Source organism: Candoia aspera, chromosome 2 (assembly GCF_035149785.1).
Source record: "Candoia aspera isolate rCanAsp1 chromosome 2, rCanAsp1.hap2, whole genome shotgun sequence".
Lineage (NCBI taxonomy): Eukaryota > Metazoa > Chordata > Lepidosauria > Squamata > Boidae > Candoia > Candoia aspera.
In genome coordinates this window covers 108,698,820-108,724,106 of record NC_086154.1, presented here as the reverse complement: position 1 = coordinate 108,724,106, position 25,287 = coordinate 108,698,820, and the positions used below count along the sequence as shown (strand labels likewise).

General features: G+C 38.9%; 1 protein-coding gene across 1 annotated transcript in view; it reads right to left on the bottom strand.

Annotated features, from left to right (window-relative positions):
* The window catches only part of EVPL (envoplakin), a 66,988-nt gene that overhangs the window by 37,866 nt on the left and 3,835 nt on the right, over positions 1–25,287 (bottom strand). Inside the window, exon 3 of the mRNA XM_063293050.1 lies at positions 3,928–4,030. Coding sequence (XP_063149120.1) covers positions 3,928–4,030 — 103 coding nt within the window. The remainder of the gene's footprint in view (positions 1–3,927; positions 4,031–25,287) is intronic.

Below are 25,287 nucleotides of genomic sequence, written 5' to 3'. Positions count from 1 at the left end.
TTGGCAAGCTACGTGTTTCATATATCCTGAGTTTCCTGATAGTGCCTGTACCTAGGAAGCCCAAAAGTGCCTAGGACTTCTCTTGAGTCTGTTTCCCTATTGCTCCGTTATCCTCCTATCAACCACGGAAGAAGAGGCTCAAGTGAAACTAGATTAGCAGCTGAGGTACACCACATCATGTAAACATCCATCAGAGAGACACAGAGCTCCCGTACCCTCAGTATGAGATAAAAATAAAAAAATATTTTCATCAGTTAGGCATACGCATTCTGGTTCCAAGCTCAGAGCTGTCATACATTCATACATAACCATCACTGAATCCCCTTTTCAGATAGCAACATTACATAAAATGCAAACAGGCAGGATGAAATAGTCAGCAAAAGAAATTAAGGGCAGGAAATAAGAGAAAAGGAAAAGAAAACTAATTCTAATTTGCACCAACACCTGTAATTATACCTCTCTGTCCTTGCAAAACATTTCTGCTTCCATGAAGTCTGTATACTGATTCAAACATTGACTTTATTCTTTCGACATCTCACCTCTCTCTTTCTGAAGATTTTATCAACTCCATCCAATGACTTTCTCAGCCTTTCACTTTCTCTCAACCCATTCACTCTTCCTTCATATATTTGTTTTATGTTCAGTCCTCATTCTCTCTCTCTAGCTGGCGAAACCATCTCAATGCACTTCTTTCAAGCTGATCACTCTCTTGTAGTTAGTTCACATTCATTCATCACCCATTCATTCTTGTCTCTTATCTCTTCTTGTTTCATCACACACACTTCTTAAGTACCCCATTCCCACTGCATTCAGCTTATTTTTATATTTCTCCCAATTTACCCAGCTCTCAATTCCATATAACTAAGTGGCAGAAACATGCTCTTAGACACAGCCATTTTGACTTCGTTTAACAAATACTCATTCCTTGCAACAGACCATATATACCGCAGTACATTTCTTCTAGCATTTGCATATATTGAATTTCTCTAGTCATTTCCCCACCTTCAGTAAATACTTTACCAAGCTACATACATTCATCTACTGCTCTACTTTTTTGTCATTATGTGTAACTTACAGGTATCACTTCATTTTCTTCCCAGTCTTGCATAACTAGCTTAGTTTTCAGTACACTGATTTTCAGACTGATACTCCTTTTTGCATGATATAGTCTGTCTAAAATTCACTGCAAATCATTTGGGATCTCAGCCAACAATATGGCATCTTCTGCATACAAAGGTGCACACATATTACATCCCCCCCAAAATATAACCTACTATCACCACATGCATTGCTTCTATCTTTATCCATAACTATATTAAATAGCCAAGGGGACTTCACACATCTTTTTCTTAGTCTCTGCTCATTGTTGGATCATTTATTAAGCATTCCATTTATGCTCTACTTCTAATACATTTTGTTGTCACATTCAGCAACTGATCTTCAACTGAAAATGTTCTATAATTCAAGCTTACTTACTTTATTGTTTCTTTTCTTTAAATTAACCAACTTTCAGTTTTATTTCACCTTTCTCACATTCATAAATTTCTCAAAGACCTATTGAAGAGCAGAAATCTGGTCTGAACATCCTCTGTCCAGCATAAAGCTGCACTGCACTTCCCAAATGTTGCTGTCAGTCTGATTCAGAATTCTGCCAAGGATCTTGCAAAGCACGCTTAACAGACTAACTGCCCCCCTGCAGTTTTTGTACTCAAATTTGTTCTTTTGTTTTGCCTAAAAGATCCATAATGGCATTCTTCCAATCTTCCAACTCAGAGACAATCTTCATATATACATTAAACAAGTAACACAGCTACTTCTGAACAAACCACATCCATATTTTCCATTTCCAGCTGCAGCTGGAAATTTTACAATATTTCCACAGCATTTATTACTTCCTTTTTATTATTGTTTCCTTGGACACCAACATTCATAGCATTGATTTTGATTTCACTCTCTAATGTATCACTAGCATTCCCATACAAATATTCCTTTCAACATTCCCACACTTCAGTTTCTTCTCAAATTATTTAATAACTTGTATGTTTAATTCTGTTCACTCTGACAGAGGCTGTTGTTTAGCCCTTTTCACCCACCTCCAGAACACTTTTTCATCAAAATTGCTTTATATTCTCTCTCCCTCTTTTAATTTTAACTGTTCCTTACCCTCTTTGATTATATTTTTTGGAATTCTCTTTTGCTCCACACACACACACACACACACACACATATAGCCACACACACACACATACACACGTGTCTATATATATACACATAAATACACACACATACATATATATATAGGGTATACCAAAGTCAGGCCCCATTGGCCAATCAAAATATGTTTTATTATTATTAGAGAAAATATTACTGTACTTTGGAATATTTAAAGATCACATGTCAAACAAGTAAGAAAGTGTTTAGAACATAATGGCAACCAATTAGAGCATTTAATGTAATTTATATAATAAATTGTCTATGGAGCCTTTTAGTTTTATTTATGTGTATGTAGAGTACACACACACACAGAGCATCATTCTCTTACATGCATTATTTCTAGGCAGCCTCTGGGTTCTTTTGCATTGCAGCCTTAATCTGCCCAACTCCCATGCATAAAACAACTGAATATGGAGCTGGCTTAAGAAATATCTTTCCAGATTTCAGCCTCTTCTTCTGCTTTGGCCATGGTAATGGCCTGGTGTTGTGTCTGGACTGCCCTTACTATAACCTTCCTTCAATCTTTCATCATAAATCAAATCAATATTTTAAAAAATAATTTCTTATTCATGTGTACACATGAAGAGACTTATGCTTAAACCACAGACTGGAAGCAGACATTTCTTTCTAAGTAGATTCTCAGTAAAAACTATTCTAATTTATTTTTGGATCGTAGATGTCTCACTCACTTTTGAAATATTCTTGTGTATCATCCTTATTCCACCCACCCATCCATTCATACCATCTAACAGAATAAATTTTCCCACAGATCTCATTCATTCAGAATGTGGCACAATTCCTCCCCTAACTTTCATCCCTGGTCCTTTCATTAGCACCATTCACTGGAACATACCCTGTTAGTTAAAAAGAAAAATTCCCAGAATGCTTGATCAAGAAGCAAAGCTCTAGTAATAGAAAAATTGGCTGTGTTCAAATGATTTTTTTTCTTTTTTGCTCTTATTCTCTTATGGAACCTGATCAACTTCCCATGAGGTAGCTTCCCATATTTGAATGTACTAGTTGGCCTGTAGGATTCTGTCTAACACATTTTGAAAAACCCTGATTTACCATGATTTAGAAGATACTAATTCATTGTTTTTGACATACATTTCGTTCACAATTTAACTTTCACCCTCACTTTCATACATGTATTCATCAACTCTCCTTCACAAGATTAGACCACCTCCATTCAGATCTGTTAGAGATTTCCACTTAGTTTTAAGAAAAACACAGCACGACATATCTGTTTTTCTTTCTTTAACATCATTCATTAATTGAGTCCATTGGAGTTAGGCAGCTAATAAATTCAAATAAATAAATAAATAAAAATAAAAATAAAATTTGTGTTTTACCAAATATTAAAGAGCTCAAGAAGTTTCAAAGAGGAGATTTGTTGAGTTTCTATTGAAGATATTTTAAGGACCATTTTGTTGCAAGGAACTATTTCATGAGTCCAATCCAGCTTTTTAATTTTTTTTTATAATATATTTTGTACATTCAGGCGACTCTGATTTTCTGTAATCCTGTCATTCCAAAATAAAGGCCATAGATATTCCCTCAGCATCTGTCTAGATCTATTTTCAAATTAAGCACTTGTGTATCTCCTAGGTATTTTCTGTATTTGCACAACTGGCATTTGAGATCTTACTACTCTATTTGGAAATTTCTCCAATATCCTTTAGAGTCAAGCACATGGCAAAATCCCAATTTTACCTTCTTAAGTTTGGATTGTGTTTCAAGGATGTCCTTTTCCACCTGGTCAGCATTTTTTTGCATGCGAGCGATGAGCACAGCTAGTTCATTGCTGCTTGATAATCTGCAGACAAGAATATAGAAATCAGGTACATTAATCAGGTAGATTTTTTGCTCAGAGTTTCATACCTCAAGCCAGGTTCTTTCTGATAATTGCTTTGCTCAGTAGGTAAGAACCTGAACTGAAATATTAGACTCAATAGTAGACTCCTTTAAAAATCTCCATAATCAATAATTACACAGCAGTGAAATATAGACTCACCTTTGACCCATTTTGATAATAAATATTAAGTAATAAGTACCAAATTAGACACAAATATGCTCAGAGAAAGAATGATTAGCACTCTTATGTCCTTAATGTGCACATCATCCAAAGGAAGCCATGAGATACATCCACTCCCCAAATTTGACTTCTAATCTAGTAACTTCCAAATTTCGATTTGGTGATGTTTGTCTGATGATGTCTGTGACAGGTTACGGGAGGCCGTGCCTCTCTGTGAATCTGTCACAGAGGCACAAAGGCAGTCTAGACCACAAAAACAAGCACTTTGTTTTAGAGGGCAGATAAATAAAACCTGAGAATAGGAATCAGCTCAGTTTCCAAAATGAAGATTTTCCCATGGGAGAGAGAAAGGAGAGGCTGATGAGCTGGCAATGGAAGCTGGAATCTTAAAAAACCAGGGGGAACTCTCTGAAGAACTTTGATGGAGGAGGTGAACAGTTGGCAACTCAAGGTGGAACAAGATAGCATTAACTGTTGAAGCTTATCGGTTTTTGTAAACAGCAATGATGGCTGGCAATCTTGAATTGGATTGGGCAATATCACATTGCTGAAAAGTTGTAAGTTCAAGGAGATGCTGAGGCAAGACTCTTGGAAATGGAGTGAGGCACAATTGAAGATTGCTGAAGAAGGGGGGACCAGCACGGGATAGAATCTACCAGTGCAGATGGCTTTGAGGGAGCCAGAAGAACAAGATGGGAGACTCCAAATTCTATCAGCCAAAGATGGAGCCAAATCTAGTCTGAAAGAGAAAGAATGCCAGCCAGCATCTTTATCCCTTTTCTTAACTCTAAATAGAGGTAGATACAGCCTTTAGAAACAGAACAGTGTACAAGCTTCCAGGTGAGAAATGGTGAGCCAGAATGATAACCACGGCTAAGACCGAAAGACCAGTGAGTTGACTGGTCCTACGGAACCTCTCTGAATAAGGAGAGGGCAGGAGATCGCTTGTGTTCTGGATGGCAGCTCCTTGCGAGGAGACTGCAGGACAGTGGTTTCCCGTGGGTTTGAATGTTTGGAGATGAAGGGAACCATCATGCTCTCAACCACAGTGGAGCCTTTTAAAGGACACTAAGCTTGCTCACTCACTTTCTAATCATGTTTGGAAATTACCTATTTAACTTCCTAAAGGATATTAGAGATCTTCAAAACAACAGGTTTGAAAAGCCACCTGGTGAGTTTACCTTTATTCTTGAATAAAAGAAAAATTAACTATAAGCTTTAGAACTTAAAGAATTAGAAATAAATGGCAAAAAGCTAAACAAGAATTTGGTTCAAGAAAGTTATAAACAAATTAAGGGACCAGACAAACTTGGAATAATGGAGTGTTAGGACTTTTGCTATTAGATTTTGGAAATAATTATATAAACAAACAGCCTTTTGTGGGAACCAATATGCTTAGTCTGTCTTAGCTCAAAACAGAAACCTGAGACTTTATTACTTCAGAAATTAAACATTAGAGGGGACTAAAAACTCAGGCAGAAAGAAAGGGGGAAAAAAGTGAAAATCCTGTCTTTTGTCTTTGGTCAGCAATGAAATTTGCAAAATGACAGAAATTGCCATGACATTTGAAATACTTCAGGAGATTTTTGAAGAATGTGGTAAAAAAAATATTGCAGCTTCAGTCTCAGAAATGATGCATGCTTCTATGAATAGATTATGTCCAAAACATTAAAGAAGAAATTATTGATGGGAAAGAGAATATCTTGGAAGATTTCCAAGATAAAAAGATGAAACAAATTTTGTATGATGCGGAAATATCAGAACATAAAGAATTTGCAGAACTACTGGAAAACAAAATTATGGACTGCAAGATGGAGAAAACAACTAGAAAGGAAATACAAATGATAAGCCAAGAGATTGACCTGGATAAGGACTTTTTACTGGACTTACAAAAGAAGTTGGTTAAAGTCTTGAAGAAATCCTCCAGATGGGAAAAAGAAAAATTGAAGAGAGATTGAATCCTACAACAGCATTTGAATGAACTAAAGATTAAGATCGTTAGAAGCAAAAAGATGGAGTATAAGGTTTGTTTGTTTGATCAAAGTTAAAACATGTTGGCATAAATCTGGGATCCCTTCATGGACTTTTTGCTAACAACAGAACTGAAATGTTAATAATCTATGGATTTGCATATGGATAAGGATTGGGTGATGGGAAGAAGAGATACTTGCATGGTAAGAGATACTTATAGGGGGTGATGAATTATTCAGTTTGTTTGTACTTCTTTAAATATTTCTTTTTTCTTTTTCTTTTTTTCTGTACAGCTTTTTCCTCTTTTTTTTTACTTTCCCCTGCCTCCGAGTTTAGTTTGTATTTTTTTTACTATTTTTGTATTTTTTTTTACTATTGCTATTAAAACTTTTAATAAAAATTATTATTAAAAAAGAACAGTGTACATACACTAATCAGTGTACATGAACTAACAATATAAAATGCATGCATATACAGGTAGAGAATGCTTATGCTGCCCAATGCTCAGTAGAAAAAAAAAATCAAAGGCATTTTAAAAATCAAGCCACAGCAGGTTAACAACTAGGAGGAGAATTTAATGTTATCTGGTTATAAATCTTGCAAAGCCAGGCTGGGAAATTAAAATTAGATGGTGTTTGTCTTAATAAAATAGAAGGAAAACTATCTCAAGAAATGTCTTTCATTAAAATTTGAAGAATTCAGGAAAATCTCAAGACATTGTCTGTATGTAAAGTTGCTTTCTAGGTTGTTGGAAGAAAATACTTGCTATAAACATTGCATTTCTTTGACAGAACTCTCTTTATCTGTTTCCTGCTTCATTTCATATATTAAAATTTCCAATGTTCAGATGCTGATTCCAACTTTAACATTGTAGTTTCTAAGATGATTTTTTTCATGTGTATTGACAAGACAGTCAAGGTGGGGCAATCTTGAGTTTCCTTCTCACCCTTCCAGTTTTACTAGGCGAAGCTCATGTTTTCCCAACACCTGTCATATATCTTCTTTAAGACCATCTCCAAACTCCTTTGCAGATACCTTCTGACCTGTGGGTATCATCTTCCAGTATCCCATTAACGTTGTCCTGGTAGTGAATATCTCTTTGGTTTTCCTGGCAGAATACTGCCTGGGTTGCCACTTTCTTCTCCAGTGGATTGTATTTAGTCTGGTCCCTCTTCTATGATCTACCTGTCGTGGCTAAGCTTCTGGGAGTTTCTTGTTCTCAATAAGCCACAGCCAATAGAGGAAATGAAGTTGGAAGAGATTAACTGTGTCACATTACTGATATTTTGCATTCAAAACACGTGTGTTGCCTGCAAGTTTCATATGGAAAACACAATAAAGCCAGTAGGAATAGTATTTGGGAAGCATAGTCTGTGCTTTTTAAAGGTTGGACAATTGAAACAGACAATTAAAGCCCCACCTTTTAAAAATGTGCATTGCATGCGTTGTTGTTTATTCATTTAGTCGCTTCCGACTCTTCGTGACTTCATGGAACAGCCCACGCCAGAGCTTCCTGTCAGTCGTCAACACCCCCAGCTCCCCCAGGGACGAGTATGTCACCTCTAGAATATCATCCATCCACGTTGCCCTTGGTCGGCCCCTCTTCCTTTTGCCCTCCACTCTCCCTAGCATCAGCATCTTCTCCAGGGTGTCCTGTCTTCTCATTATGTGGCCAAAGTATTTCAGTTTTGCCTTTAATATCATTCCCTCAAGTGAGCAGTTGGGCTTTATTTCCTGGAGGATGGACTGGTTTGATCTTCTTGCAGTCCAAGGCACTCTCAGAATTTTCCTCCATCACCACAGTTCCAAAGCATCGATCTTCCTCCTCTCAGCCTTCCTTATGGTCCAGCTCTCGCAGCCATATGTTACTAATTGCATTGCACACAAGTAAAACAAATGAGTCTTCAATCTCCCCTGTCATGCCTGCCCTTTTGATGCTCTTGATCCTCCATCCCACAGATACTGTTGGCCAGGAGGATTATCCTTGGACATTACTGGACACATAACAGGCTGAGATAGTGCATTTCTAACCTTACAATGTAATGATTCTATGGCCCCTAATTCCCAGATTAGTGGTTCTCACAGAATTTGTAAATAGGATCTACCAGCAGAATGGTGCTCTTGTTGATAATTATACAGATGGCCATACTAAATTAGTTTGGGATGAATGAATTGAGACTAAATCCGGCTAAGCTAATGGACAAGTTTAAAGTTGTCATTAGCTCAAGCAGTCAACAAGTTTTATGGTGGATCCAATCTGACAAAGTTTATTGCCCATTTATTGGTAGTACAGCCAAGCAATCCCAGGGAGATCAGCCTCACTTCTACTGGAGCTGGAGTGGGCGTGCTCCATCCCCTCCGGTCCTTAGACACTGCCATTCTGCTTTGAATAGAAGGAGAGTCCAGTTCTTTCACACCAGGCCCTTCCCCTGTACCCACCAGACTTCTGGACCAAAACCGACTTCAGAGGTCTGGACCAGCCCAAATAGCGGCTGACCAGCAATGGTGGAGGCCGCACTCTGAAGTGGGAAAGAGAGCGAGGACGCTCTGAGACTCAAGACAGCTAAACAGCACCACTTTGGAAAAGGCTGTAATAGAAAATGATATTGAGAAGGAATCCTTGTAATATTTAGGTAACCACCTAAAAATACCTTGAAATATCAGAAATATTTCAAGGTATTTTTAGGAGGTTACTAAATAAGCTTTGTTGAAGCATATTTAACAGATGTGCACTTGTCAATGGAGTAAAAATTATTTTTTGTAAATATACAACTTCTGGTAACATTTTAAATTTCAGCATTCATTTTTTAAAAAATATAATTTTATTAAGAATTTTAATTATAGTAGTAAAAACTGATACAATTATACTTAGTGAAAGAGAAGAGAATGGAAAGAAAGAGTAAAAAGTGCAGGAAAAAAGAAGAAAAAGAAAAGAAAGATTTATTTATTTATTATTAATCTAATTTGTATAGCCGCCCATCTCACAGAAAAGTGATTCTGGGCAGCTTACAACAATATACAATTGTTGTATATAAGAAATATATAAAGAAGTGATTTCATCACAATAAATATAAACAAATTTAATAACTCTTCACCCCCTATAAGGTTAAACAGATATCTCTTCATCGCATATCCCATCCCTTATCCATAAGCAAATCTATAAAACATCAACTTTTCAATCACTGGTGTCAGCAAAAAGTCCATAAAGGACTGCCAGAACTTTGCAAAAAAAAAAAAAAAGTCTTATTCTAACCTTGATCAAATAAACCAACTTTATATTCCTGCCTTTTACTTCTAGCAGTCTTAATCTTTAATTCAATTAAATATTGTCATAGGATTTCATTTCTCTTCAATTCTTCTTTCTTCCATCACACAGATTTCTTCAAGGCTTTAACAAACCTCTTTTATAGATCCAATAAGAAAACATTTTCCAGGTCATTCTCTTGGTTTTTCATTTGTATTTCCCTTTTAATTTTTAAAACTCTAGCCAGTTTCTTTTGCATATCCAGTAAAGCATCTTTTTCCAAATCATTCTCTTGGCCCGTAATTAGTAGTTCCACATTCTGTACTTTCTCAATCTTGTCAGATGAAATTTGTTCCACATCTGTCATTCCTTCATTAACATCTTTTGGAAATAGTCTATCCAGAGAAGCAGACATCATTACTGGCAGTGTTGGTATTGTAGTCACTAACTTCTGGCTCCATTCTTCAAAGATCTCCTTTAATATTTCTGATGTTATAGTATTTTATATCATTTTGTAAGTCCCAGTATTAACTGTCATCAGGCTTGTTTTTTTTTTTTGTGCTGCTTAAAATCTTTAGTCTCTAGTGTCCAGTTTCTAAAATCATCATTTTTCTTTTGTTATGACTTGCAATTGCCAGGATAGCCAAAATAAGTCTGTTTCCCATGATAAGTTGTTTATTTTTTATAGTTAATTCCAAAATCTTATAGTAAAAGTCAATATTCTAAATTTATCTGGACCCTTAATAGTCCATTTATAACTTTCTTAGATCAAAATCTCATTTAGCTTTTTGCTGTTTATTTCAAATTCTTTTAAGTTCTTAAGCTTGCAATTATTTTTTCTTTTGTTCAGAGTTGAAGATAAACTCACCTGATGAAGACTTTTCGAACTTGTTGTTCCAAAGGTTTCTAATAGCTTTAAGATAGGTAATAGGCAAGTTCTGAAAGTGATTAGAAAGTGAGGTTACAAACTTCGGGTCCTTTAAAAGGCTCTGCCACAGTTGTGAGCAAGATGGCTGATCCCTTCATTTCCTGGCACTCTGACTCACAGAAAATCACTGTCCTGTGGTCTCCTTGTGAGAAGTAGCCATGCAAAACACAGGTAGGTGATCTCCTGTCCTCACCTTAGCCAGAGAGGTTCCAAGGAACTGGTCTACCCGCCAGTTCCTTGGTCTTTGCCGTGGAGGTCAGCTCCGCTTTCGCAGAGCTGTCTTTAGTTTGCCATACTCCCCTGGAAGTCCTCAGCATTCATTTTTTTTCATTAGACTTTTCAATAATAAACAGAATTTGCATTTTGAGCAGGAATGATTTAACATACTCAAACAAATTCAAAAACTCAAAACTCAAACACTCTAGACTCATTGACCGTTAAGTCTCATGTCTAAATTATTATTACATGTTTTCCATCAAATCTGAACACTTGCTAAATACCAAAGGCACATAGTACAATCTCTCAAATACTATAAGATAAAATATACCACTTTATATACTACTAGTAAATGTTAATATCAATACTAGTGGATGCCTACTGTCAACCTCAGTTGCCAAATATCATACACCAGGTGCATTTAAACCTTTAGGGAACCATGCATTCTACAAAAGCTTTGCATAAGCATGCGAAAAGAGCAACCTCCAGGCCACAGGGATATTAATTAGAACATTAATAGCATAATAATAAAAGGCAAAATAAAGTATAACAAACAGGGCTGTCCGCAGGTATGGTAAAAAATCTCGAGATTGTGGTTACAACAATACAATTGAAGCTCCATGATGCACATTAAAAAATGGGTGGAGCTTTGATCACACTGTCACAGCTGCCATCTTGTCAGTTTTGACCACACCCTTCATGTTGGCAGATTGCTAGGAAAGCCTTTGGCCCAGGAGAGATCAGAAAAGTCACACACCAGGCATTTCTATAAAAATAATTTTATTTACAGAAAGCAAACATATTTACAGGCTCTCAGTGAGAGCTGCTTAACCCTCTACATGCCTACACAGAAGGGAAACTGAAACTAAAACAAGTCCAGGCAAGTTCTTCTCCCCAGGTGCAAAAATTAACATCCCAAAAGAGGACAATTAAATTCAACCTCTTCAACCAAATGATTAGTTACCATAGTAACCTTAATCTGTAGTAGAAAACATATTAACACTCCCCTTTTTGTACTACAGAATAAGATGCAAACCAATTTTCTTTGACAACTCTGTATGTCTTTCCATTCACATTATTTTAACATTATCTCCCCTTTGGTTTAACAGAAAGCTACCATCCTTCTTCCTGTGTATTTCCAAACCTAGGTAATTTGTTACAGTTCCAAGGCTTTTTAATGTGAAATGGCTTTTCATGCAAGCTTCAAAATCAAGCTTTTGTTTTTCTGTTGATGTGAACAGCAGCAAATCATCAACATAAATGCACAGATACATACAGCCTTGTTTGTCTTTCTTCATATATACACATGGATCTGCTTTTCCTTTTTCAAAACCAAAATTCTGCAGTTTTTCATCTAATTTTTGGTTCCAGGATCTAGCAGCTTGTTTTAACCCATAGATTGACTTCTGCAGTTCACAGACTAGATTCTCCCCTTTTTCATAGCCAGGGGGTTGCTGCATGTATAATTTGTGGTCTAAATCACCATAGAGAAATGCAGTTTGAATGTCATAGTGGTTAACTGACATTCCTTTCAGTGCAGCAACAGTAATCTAATTGATTCACCTTTAGTAACTGGTGCAAAAGTCTTGTCAAAGTCTAAATCTTTCCTTTGAGTGAACCCTTTTGCAACTAACCTTGCTTTATATTTTTGGATTTTGCCATCAGCATCCCTTTTTAGTTTGAAAACCCACCTACAACCTAGACAGCATTCACTGGGAGGTAGATTTACCAGTTTCCATGTTTTATTTTCTTTCAAGGATGCTAACTCCTGTTGCATGGCAGAATGCCAATTTTGTGCAATCTCAGGTGGTAAAGCATTCACTTGTTCTAAAGACTCAGGTTCTGTGAATATGTGAAAAGCCTTTACTGTTTCAGCCTGAAAATGTGATGGAAGAATGCCTTTATTACTTCTCTGAGATCTGCGAGGTAATACAGGGCTTAAATTTTGACTCCTATCACTTTCCTGAGAAGCATCTGTCTCATCAGACAGATCTTCAGTTTGCTTTTCTGGTTTAATGTCATCAGGCAAAAGATCACCATCAGCAAGTCCTTGCTGTTCTCTTGTAGTGGTCAGATCAACTGGAGAGTTAGAATTTAATCTCCCCCAGTTTTGTTCAGCAAAAGAAGCGCTTTTGCTACTTATTAATTTCTCTCCCATTATGAACCTGTAGCTCCTTTGGCTTTGTTCATAGCCAACAAAGATGGCTTTCTTTGTTGTGGGGCCTCCTTTCCTTCTCTGTTGTTTTGGAATATGAACCCATGCAGTGCTACCAAACACTCTAAGATGGTTTACCTTTGGTTTCACACCATAAAACAAATGGAATGGAGGGTCCTGAATCAGAGTTATACAATCTGTTTTGTACGTAACAGGCAGTAGATATTGCCTCTCCCCAATATTTAAAAGATAAATGTGAATCTAAGCATGCATTCCATCGCATTTTGCAAGGTTCTGCCCTTTCTTTCAGCAACACCATTTTGCTGAGGGGTGTAAGGGTTAGAAAGAATTTGTTCTATCCCCTTGTCCACTAGGAACCTTTTGAATTTGTGAGAAAGGTATTCTCCTCCTCTATCACATTGGAGTGCAGATACAGGCCTAGGGAATTTTCTATTTGCCCATGTCACAAAACTTTTAAATTTCTCAAATGCCTCATCTTTGTTTTAAGATGTAGATAAATGTGTATCTTGAGAAATCATCAGTGATGGTCATTGCATACCTTGCTTGTCCAAGACTTGGAGCAAAAGGACCAATAATGTCAGAGTGTACAATTTCCAAAGGTCTAGTTGTAACTCTGTCACTGTGCTTACTCACAGGAGCTTTTAGTGTTTTGCATTCTTTGCAAACTACACAATCTAAGTATCTGTCACAGGGTTTTATCTTTAGGTCAGCACACAGCTGTGGCATTTGTACTATATACTTGAAATTAGCATGACCAAATCTCCTGTGCATCAGGTATACACATTGGTCATGATATGGAGTGTTGCCAACTGCAGCCTTGCAGCTTGGCTTCCTTGCGTTTTGCACAATGTACAAGGAGTCTTTTAACATACTAGTAGCACACAATTTTCCATGTTTACGTACCTCACAACCATTTTTCTTAAATGTTATGATATACCCTGTTGCAGCCAATTGTGCCACAGATAAAAGGTTTGATTGTAAATTTGGCACATACAACACACCTTTTACAGTTTCTCCCAAGCAGGATAAATACAAGTCACCTTGTCCCATAATTTTGGTCACAGACCCATCAGCCAAAGATACTTTGTCTTTCAGTTTTAGACAGTGATACAAAAGAGCTTTTACAATTACATAAATGACAATTGGCCCCAGAATCTAACACCCATACATCAGAATTACCCTTCTCAGCAACCTGTGCAATTTGGGTTGTCTGAAGAGCCTTCTTCTGTGTTGCCCTTGTGTTCTTCTTTTCTGTCTTTCTACTCTTGGGTCTCAAGGCACAGTCTTTCTGCAAATGTCCAGCTGAACCACAAGTGAAGCATCGCTGGTTGGCTAGTGCTGTGGCCTCAGCTTCCTTTCCCTTCTTTTCTGGTACTGCAGCTTTCCAGAAGAGATGTCGGGGGGATCTTTCCTCTCTCTTCTCCCATTCAGCGAGTAAGCGCTGTATAACATACGATGGGGTGAGGTCTGCTTCAGGCATAGCCTCCAGGGTACAAATCAGTGTGTCCCACATTTCCTTCAGTGAGGACAGGAGGATATAGGATTTTGTGAGAGGTGTAAATTCCATTCCTCTCTCCTGCAACTCAACAAACAGCTGCTGAATATAATGCAGGTGCTCAGGAAGGCTATCTCCTTCTGCAAGGTAGACTTTGTATAGCTTTTTTGTCAGGGTAACTTTACTCCCTGCGGTTGCCTTTACATACAAGTCTCTCAAAGCATCCCAAAGTTGCTTTGCAGACTGCATACCTCGCACGTGGACTAGCTGATTGTCCTCAACTTCCAGGATAATGGTGGCTCTAGCCAGCTCATCTTGTCTCAGCCATTCAGCACTGGGATTTTGGGGGTTTGCTCACCAATTGGCAGCCAAAGATTCTCTCTGCGAAGATACATCTCCATCTTCAGGGCCCAATTCAAATAGTTGGTCTCTGATAGGCGCTCCAGAGGCATCGCTGAGGGCTGGGAGGTAGCCATGGCTTCTTCCTTCTTTTGCAAGTCACCTCAGCTGGCTTCTTTGTCCTGTAGACTGGCAGTTTCTGGAAAATCTCCAGGTGGCTCCAAAGAAAATCTTCACAAGTCTTTGCTACCTGCCTTTAAATTGTGCATGAGGTGTGGAGCTGATCTCTCTATTCTCTCTGGGGTTTTACTGGGCTTACTGGGCTGCTTACTGGGCCCATAACTGTTAGCAGATTGCTAGGAAAGCCTTTGGCCCAGGCGAGATCAGAAAAGTCACACACCAGGCATTTCTATAAAAAATAATTTTATTTACAGAAAGCAATCATATTTACAGGCTCTCAGTGAGAGCTGCTTAACTCTCTCCATGCCTACACAGAAGGAAAACTGAAACTAAAACAAGTCTAGGCAAGTTCTTCTCCCCAGGTGCAAAAATTAACATCCCAAAAGAGGACAATTAAATTCAACCTCTTCAACCAAATGATTAGTTACCATAGTAACCTTAATCTGTAGTAGAAAACATATTAACACTTCAAACATTCCTGATAACAAATTGTAGCATAATAGATTTTACAGAAGGAGTCTTAACTCTGATTACACTGGAGTGTGCTCCTTGATTTGCTGCTGAAAAGCTGGTATGGTCCTTAAGTCAATAGAAAGGCTGATTGTCTGGAAGCACCATCTGCTCAGAATAAGCAACAGTAAGACACTCCATTACCCTTATGAGCTGAATGCACGGCCCCAGAGTCCTGTTCAAACATGGTCTGTAAGAAGACACAGACATTTATTTTGGGCAGATGTCTGACCTGGAAAGGGTTCTTTCATGTGATATACCATAGCACATTAGTTGTTTAACAAGAAACATATTCTACTACTTACTCTATAAACTGTTATTTTTAAAAAAACTTATTGCTGCCTTTCACCCAGCCTCTCCAAAATTTATGACAAAGTAATTTGTACAGAGTTGATGCATTTAATATACGTCTTATAGGGATGGGTGAGTGAGGAAGTAGAAGCATCAGAAGAAAAGAGGAAGGCCATAAATGGGATGAGGTCAGATCCTTATAAATTTGCTAGGCAAAGTAGCAAAGCCCCCCCCCCCCCCCCCAGCTTTGTATTTCCTAGACTCTTGTGTCCCCAGGACTTTTTCTGGCATGCAGTGGGAAATTGCTTTCCCCATCAAGCCTTGTTCTTGACTTTATTGGCTTCGCTCATTGCCTGCTACCCCACCAAATAAAATGGGTTGGGGATCATCTCTTCCGTTTGATACTGCATTGGGTATAAAACAACTAGCATTCAAAAATATTTGGAGAATAATTAAAACATTGTTGAATGTTTGGAAAAGATTTGATGTCAAAACCTTTAAAGGAGAACAGATCTGCCCCAGCAAGATGCTGAAAATTATGTTGCCGTGTTGTTTTTAGTTTGCATGTATTTTTTAAAACCCCCCCACAAAAGATTCACCTCGAAGAGTAAGTTTACTGAGCATATGGATATTTACTGAAAGCATTATGAGGTGTGAATATGCCTTTAACTTTGTCTCTCGCTAGCTTCTCAGTTACTTAACACCAAAACAGATAAGATAAACAGATTAATCAGTAGAAAAGAAGGATGCACAGAGGAAGATTGAGAGAGAGAAAGGGACATCCATTTGCGAGTCTGAGAAACATCTGTCCTCTGTTGCTTATAAATGACTTCCACTGCACATCATTAATCAAAAGCTTTCAATACACAGGGGTTGTATGTCTTGTAACACACCCTATCATTTCAGCAACTAAAAAAATCAGTGGAATCATAAATAATTAGAACTCAAAATCTTTAAGAGATTCACAAAAAGTTACAAAAAAGTGTTACAACTAAAATGCTGACTGGTCTTTCAAGTTAAAACCCAATTTAAGCCCTCTCATTTGTTAATCATACATTACCAGAGCAGCCACAAATCCTAGAATAAATTAATATTGTGGAATGGAAAGTGTGTGATGATCCACCAAAGAAGGAAGGATATTGATACACAATCATTTATAGCATGAGAAAATAATACTGTTAGCAATATGTAGGGAAATGAACCAGCCTTTCCGGAAAAATGGGTTGGTACTGTAACAAAGTACTGTTATTAATTAATTCTATTCAATCTAGATGCTGTTCTTCAAAAGAAGCTTTTATGTTTCAGGAACATCACATTTTCACAGAAGCACAGGCTGTGTTTGCAGGACAGGCTCATACATGAGTAAGCAGAAACACTGTCTCAGGTAGTCTCTTCCTTTTCTTCTTTTACTCTTCCCAGAACACCCTAAAAAAGCCACAAACAGGTGGTAGCTCAACTTGAGCTACATGTACCATATGTGGGGTGCGGGAGGGCTAATCTTTCCACACTCCCTTTTTGGTCCCCCTCCCCAATAACCTGTATTTCTGCAAAAAGGGATGCAGCTGAAGTAGGAGCAGATTTGGTTTACATCTATTCCTGATGCGTGGCCCTGTTTCTAGAGCAGTGTTTCTCGAGTTCAGCCACTTGAAGATGTGTGGACTTCAACTCCCAGAATTCCCCAGCCAGCACTTCAAGTGGCTGAACTCGAGAAACACTGCTCTAGGGGCTGAAGGGGATGGGGTTAACGATGGGCTAATTTCTGGCATTGCAGTTCTGAGAGCATGGTCAAGGAAAGTAAATATACTCTAAACAATGGTTCCAGATTGTGGTTAAGGCTCTCTACTTTAGCTATATTCTTGGGACTACAAGTCTGGACAGCACATTAAGCCTAACCTTGGTACACTTTAGCATATCATACAACGGTGTCTATAATTTTGGAAGATTCCTTGGAGGTACAGTAGGCCAGCTCCCGTTCAATAAAGAATTCATAATGCGGAATGCAACAGCAGCGTTGCTGAGAAACAGCTTCCCAACCTTTGCTTAAACGCCTCCATCAAAGAGAGCCAACCACCTCCTAAAGCAGATTTTTTTTTTCCTGTGGGAAAAAAAATGAACATTCAGAACTTTCTTGTAATGTTTAGCTTGAAATCTGGCACCCTATAATTACCACCCATTGGTTCTAGTTCTGCCCTTTGGGGTTCCTGAGAACAAGGTTGCTCCTTCTGCATGATCGCAATTTTTCAGGTACCTAAAGTCAGCTTGTTAGCACTTAAATAGCAACAGGAATACTGTTGCTGGAAAAAACTGATATATCTGTATAATGATTTTTTTTTCTCCCACCCCACTCCTCAGAGGTCATTGGTCACAGTAGCCTGGAAACAGAAACTGGTTTGTCATTTTCTCAGTCAGTTGCACAATCTGCTTGTCTCCTGCTGCTGCCTCATAGCCTTCCCCTCCCTGGAATGAGGAGGAGACATGGTAGCAACTACCTGAGCACCACCCAGAATTCCAGTTGTTACTTCCTGCCAAACTAGAAGGAACATGAGTCATTCCACACTGCTTCTCAGGCATGTTGAGACAAACTTACACAGGTGTTTGCTTTCATGAAGTCCCTTTCTATAGATCAACCAACTGACCTGACCAAAGGAAAGTCACAGCTTCAAGATGCTTGCTCACACTTTACAGGTCATGGCATGGTATGCAAGAAACCACAGCACGCTGTCACTCAGAGTGTTCTTTGGCCCACCATTTTTTGTAAATAAAAGAACCTATACAGGAATTAAGTGTCAGAGGGGAGTGAACAATTTGTAGCACAAAGAAACCTTTCTTGTGGTTTGGGCTTTGGCCAGTCCCCATCAGCAAAACCTCTGTCCAAATGCACAGGACTGAAGAGTGCTATGTGCTTCTTTTAAGATGGCCAGGTGGGACCACGACAGTCTCTAGCATTTGGTAACATGCTATGATTGACTCACTTATTTTGGCTAGTTTACCTTTCCTTGCAAGTCACTGGGTTTATCTGACAGTGGTCGATGAGTCTGGGAAGCTGCCCATCATCCAAATTTTCTGCAATATTCCTGAGCAAATCATATGCCATATCAGATGCTTTAGGACACTATGGGAAATTCAAATGCTCTTGGAAAGCTAGGTCATGTCTCAGACTTGGCTTTCCAAGAAAAACATCTGGGCAAAATAAATCACATCTGTCCTCTTGAACTCCTTGAAGAAAAGGTATGGTATGAATTAAAGTCACACACACTCCTCACTTAGGAATCTTTGGTCCAGGATCTAACAACCATCACCTGTCTGGAAGCCCAACTACCCATAAGGACAACTGATCATCCCCTGCTTTTGCTGGCTCATATTTCAAAGGGTTCCAAGCAGTTGGTGAGGCAGGTCTCCCTTTTGTGGGATTTATGCTAACTCTTCCTCTCATTTAATAATTCTTCCTGTCTATTTACATCAAATATTTTTAATCTATCAAAGTATGCTAGCTGCTTTGTCAACTCCATGAGCTTCCTATGTTTTCACCCACCCACATGGCCTCTGGAGACACATTTTCTGGCTAGGGGTTTTCTGGATGGAAGTCAAATGGGGAAATGGGGTCCAGACCTGAATTGTAGAAGAATTCAGGATCCTCTCCTCTGAGATACCATTCCAAGCCCTCCCCAAAACTTGTAAGGAAGTCAAGCCAAGACATCTTCAAAAGCATCTCTCTGAAATAATGGATCCAGAAATAACTACCAACTGGATTCACAATGGTCTCTTTCTAAAACAGTGACCATATGTGTTTGTTTTTTTATCTTTCCTCACCAGGATAAAATATTCACAACCAGCCAGTATCAGCCCAGCCTATGTCAGATGATCCTTCTTCTTTCTTCCAAATTAGTAATTATTCTCACTTCCACTCCCAAATGTCTTCAGCCAATGCAAACAAATACTTCCGTGCCAACCAGTTATGCAATTGTTTTTTTTTGCACCCAGGAGCTTGGCCCTCCCCCAAAGAGTTAAGCTTGAAGAAAAGTGCTGTGTTCATAGCTGACAGTTGGTAACTATTATGGATAGTAGAGTATTATGGGTGTTCTACTACAATGTAGGGGAAGCAAGAGTGCATGGAGCTGGCCAATATTTTAAGAACTGAAATGTCTATTCCATTTACAGGGAATACCACATCTCTACAGCTTGACACACCCTGTCCCAAGGCAATCACATACAGTATCTCCAGCTGCAAAGCTGTAGTAACATACTTTAAAATCATAAATATGATGCTTCTTTTAGCCCCCCTAAAAATGAAATCTTTCCCATCGGCTCTCTGATTCTTTTATGGCTGAACATGTATCATTCCAGATACATGGACAGACTACCTACTGTGGTCCCTGCCACCCAACTCATGTTTCTCCCAGCCAGGTGCAGACACTCCCCTGAAAGCTAGCAACCATGCCACACTTGAAAGATTTGTAATGAAAATGCAGTTTGCCAGCAACCCTAATTACCATGAACCCAAAAAGCCATGTTTAGATTCTGTGCTTTTGCTACAGTTTCTCCAAACAATCTACCTGTACCATCTGCCCACACAGCAGATTACCTTAGTGAATGGTTTTGCAAAGCAATTTTGAAATTCATGAAGACACATGCATGGACTGTGTATATGGAGGAGATGCCTGAAACTTTTCTGCTTCTTCATAAGTCTTTGCTTTTTTTTTGCTGTTTATGAATTCACATAGTTCTAGAAACGGGGCGAGGGAGTGGAACTGCAAATTCCAACTGGCATGTTTGAGCAGAGAAATTGAGTGCTGATTAGCTGATATCTCAGGCTAGGCTGCCATTCTCTGCACTCAAGTACTGAGTGCAGGCTGAGCTGTGATTGGCAAGTGCTCTCAGTGAACCCCAGTCGTGTTAAGAGAATGTATGTGGGGTCAGGATGGTAATAAAATGCTGTAGCAGTAAAGCATATTGAGGATGTTTTCCACATCAGACAGACTGCATATGGAGCTGCTCAGTAAGCTTCCTCAAAAAAAGGCTGATCTGGGGAACATAAAGATTAAGAAGTTGGAACTCAGAAAACATGACATAGCATAGATTCTTGACAGGGCTTATTACTTATATAGTATATCTGAGCAGCATTCTTAATTCAAAGGCAAAAAGTTATTTCAGAGCATGAAGAGGGCAAGCATAGCACTGCTCTGCAGCTCCTTAAAGCAGCAGGGTCCTTTCCTGAGATCATCCTGCAGCTATGGAGGACATCCTCTTGATCCTAGGAAAAGATGCTTTTGGATTAAGGAGTAGCTAAGAGATGCTAGCTGCAGACCCCTGTGTGCGCCAGCCCCCCGTTTTGTCTTTGTGTCTGGACCACTGCAATGTGCTCTTCCTGGGGCTGCCTTTGAACGCCACACAAGCTCTAGCTGGTTCAGAATGCAGGAGCATGAGGAGTTATGGACACACCTAGGTACACTCATGGAACACCGCTATAATGCGAGCAGCACTGGTTGCCAGTGGCTTCCGGGTGCAAGTCAAGCTGCTGGTTCGCTTTGGGGCACATGTCTCCTATTTCCTCTGCTTGTCCAATAAGACCTGACGGAGTTGGCCTGCTCCAGGTTCCATCATTCAAGCAGTGCTATCTTGTTGGACCAAGCTGATGTGCCTCCTCTGTCACTGTTGGAAACAGTATTCCCCCTGACTTCCAGATGGCTTTGACCCTGCCTGCCTTTCAAAAAGCCTTGCAGATCCATCTCTTCCTTCGGGTACTAAGTCAGAAGCCCATCTTAATTGTTTGAGTGCAAAAGCTCCCCTCAGCACTTAGCTTTTTTTTTTAAACGTATTTGCTGTTTTTAATGTTTTGGTAGTTGCCCTGAGCTGCATGACAAGCAGGCAGGAACAATAAGTAAAAACAATGGATAAATCCAAAGCACTGCCCAGCTATACTACACGCTCTGTAAAATAGTGATAACATGAACAGATTTATATAAGATTACAGTGGATCTGGAAACTACAAAAGTCATTTGTATCAAAAGCAAAATCCAGAAAGCCATATGAAACATCACAATGCACGTTCCAAAATCTTGCCCCCATTGGTGGGGAGTTCTGGGAAGGCAATCCCAGGTAGTCTAAACCAGGGTTTCTCAACCTCGGAAAGTTTAAGATGTGTGGACTTCAACTCCCAGAATTCCCCAGCTGGCATGCTGGCTGGGGAATTGTTGGAGTTGAAGTCTACACTTCTTAAACTCGCCGAGGCTGAGAAACCCTGCTGTAAACCACCCATGTTACCTGCTTTTTGTTTTGGTGACGAAAAGCCAATTGACAACACAAAAGAACAAATAATGGATTTAGAATATATGGACTGGGCTGAATGTAAAGCAGTATATATCTAGCTAGATGTTCTAGATGTAAAGTAGGATGAATCTATTTTCAGGTCTATAAAGACATTCTACCTTTTAAGAGGTGTTCATTTTTTAAGGTTTCTTTTCAACTAGCACATCACGATTCTAGACCTTTCTCGAATCCCGGTCTTGTTTACTGGATTTGCCGGAGAGAACTATTCAAACAAGGCCCACATTGCTGCTCTTTATTGACAGCCCACATCTCAGGAACAGCTCATGAATGAAAATGGATAAAATCATCACAGCTGTCCTTGAGGGCCATTGGTGCTTTTGGTTCTGAATACGGCTTGCATGTAAAAAATCTGAGTCTCACCACCCAGCATCATCAGCAGTAAAAGTATTCCTTGCCGGCAATGAGGCAGAGAGCTCTATAGCCGAAAACCTGGTCAGCCACTGCTTCTTAATTGACCTGGTTCTTGCAATAAGATAAAAAATAAGCCGTGATTTAAAAGCCACAATGGCTGCATTCACATAATACACTAAACACAACCAAATACAACGCATTATGGCTTAACGTGGTTAGGGAATCTGGCCGTAGTGTCACTAAGTAGAAGACAGCTTCCTCCGCTGGTATGGCAGAGCTCTCTCCTAGTGAAGTCGCTCACCACAGGGTTATTCTGCACCATCAAGCACACGCCCTCGCCCACATGCATACAGCACCCAGGACTGCAATTTCCATTCAGCAAACCAAATCCTTCTCGCTGTTTATTACAAACAGACATACTGCAAATCAGTGGAATTCCTGAAACGTTTCTAGTTCAGGTTGATGGGTTCTACAAGATCACCATGGATTTCTTTATTCCATGTATATTTTTCCCTGGGAAACCAACGGTACAATGTTAACGTTTTATAGGACTAAATCTCAAATAATGTGGCACCAGAATGAATAAGTACAGAATGAAATAGTTCCAAGTAATTTACATTCAAGAACTCCCAAAGCTGAAAGACATTTAGTTTTAACAGTGTACTAACGCTATATACCCTCTCCAGCCATATACTTCATATTGCATATTTATTGCATAAATGAGGTGTAATCTGAAAAAGTAAACTAAAGAAAAGATATTACACATGCAATTAGCTTCCAGATAGTCACCTGATGCAGATCCCTAGACAGATAATGACATCCTTCATAATGCTCTGGGTAAACTGCCAATTAAAATGCAGCAGGTGCTGTACCATAAAATCAACAAATTTGGTTGTAAAGTGTGAGAATTAAAGTAAAATCCTGTAGCTAGGATTGTTCTTGAGTTCTGCTACCTTTGAGCAGAACCTAATGAATTCATCTCTCTTTTCAGTTGTCATTTGAATGCAAACCTTTTCTCTAGGCTTCTCACTAGCCCACAGCAACAGACCACAAGTATTCTTAGGCTCAAAAATATATTCAGCAAATCCATGGGTAGGCAGAAAAGTAAGAGTGCCTGTACAAAATAGACGCTGAAGGTGAACGGAAAACGCCAGCAAGTGTTTCCCTTTGTATCCAATGTATTTTCACCATTTGCCCTTGCTCCCCCCAAACCTCAGAAGAAAACAAGTGAAATTCAGATGGATGAGGAAAATGTAAAGAGAAAAAAAATCTAAGGAACGAACCCCTAATACAGCCAATGAAGACTGAGCATTCTCAGTAGCCATGGGTCACTGATCAACGGTTGGGAGAAGAGGTCAAAAACTGGATGGGAAGGAGCATGGAATAGAGTCTCCTGGAAGACTGCATGGCTGATGGAACATGGAACTGAGTAACATTCTAATCATTGCAATATTTTGTTGCTACTCTTAGATGTACATAATAATAGGAAAATCATTTCTGTAAGTGCCATTCCTTCTGTTGTGTCAAAATGACACCACCTTCAAACAAGATGGAGGTATCTGAACATTCAAGGGATTGTTTTAGAAAGGAATGTAATACTGAGAATTTAAATGCTTTATAGAAGTAATGCTTACTATAATATGAACTGGAGTAAGAGATTGATATTGATTTATGTATATCTTATTGCAGAAAGTCGGAAGTCACTTTGTAGTAGTTCGTTTTGTGTTTTTTCACACCTTTTTAGTTTTGTTTCTTTTTCTTTGTAGGCTTCTTTGTTTCAATCTTTTTAGTTTATATGTATATCCTGAAAATTTTTTGATAAAGCTTTTATGTAAAAAAAATGAAAATTCAGGGGATTTTGAAAATTGTAAAATGGGATTAAAAAAACCCCTGAAGCCACCAAAGCATGGAGGATTGGTATCTGTGCTAAGTGCTTCAAGCTGTACCTACAAGCATTCAACACTACAAATCAAATCTTTTCAAGAGCACAGCTCCATGTGGGACTTCATCAGACAAGCCTTCAAACAGCAACACCTTCCTCTTCTCAGGAATCTGAGAAAACAGAACTCAGGAATCTGAGCATATCCATTCCTCTCAACATTTTGGAAGAGAAAGCAAAACCAGTCCAAGTGTCACACTCAACTTCACCCTCTCCATGATTTAACCTATTGATGAATCACTTCCTGGCTGTTAGCTGTATTCATTTCCTCTGCAACGCTCATAGTTTTTCGCTTTAAAAAAATATGAGAATTAACCGTTCTAATGTTAATTATAATGTACTTTAACAACCGTATGTAGTCTATATGAAATGGCAGGCTGGATCTTGCTGAACACTTTAGATTCTAGCATAGCATCTACCTAGATACATAAGCATTAAAGGCAGGCTGCCATTTTATCCATTGATCTAAGTCCAAAGGTTATTAAATTTGGCAGGTTTTACTTTTCACTAGAGCTGTAGCATTATGACATTTCCTTCTGGGGACTGGTAGCCGGTCCCTGATAAAGTTGCCCCCTCTCACCAAACCAGAGACAAAATAGAGAGTACAACTGGGGAGAGAAGAAAAAACCTATAAAATCAATCAACCAACAAATACTGACTATCTTTGGCAAGTAGGGGTTTTGGAGTATACTTTGTGGTTTAGTGGTGAAGGGTTGGACAAGGAGTGGAAAGACCAAGGTTCTGTTTCACCATCAGCCACAGGAGCTGAGTGCCTTTGGGTCAGTCATTCTCTCTTGGCCCAGGCAACATCACAGGGTTGTTGTTGGGGGGAAAATAGGAAGAGGGAACATTATGTTGCTTACAGCTCCCATATGAAAAGTGAGACAGAAATCTAGCAAATAAATACCCCTCCAGTGACATATTTTCTCTCATATTTCAGGTAAACTTATTCTGTTAGTTACTGCAGCCATGCCAGTAAAAGGCAGTAAGATATTCAACTGACAGCCCCCAATATGCATTTTTGGAATATGAGATTCTTAATCTCTATCCAAAAAAAAGGCAGCCAGATCT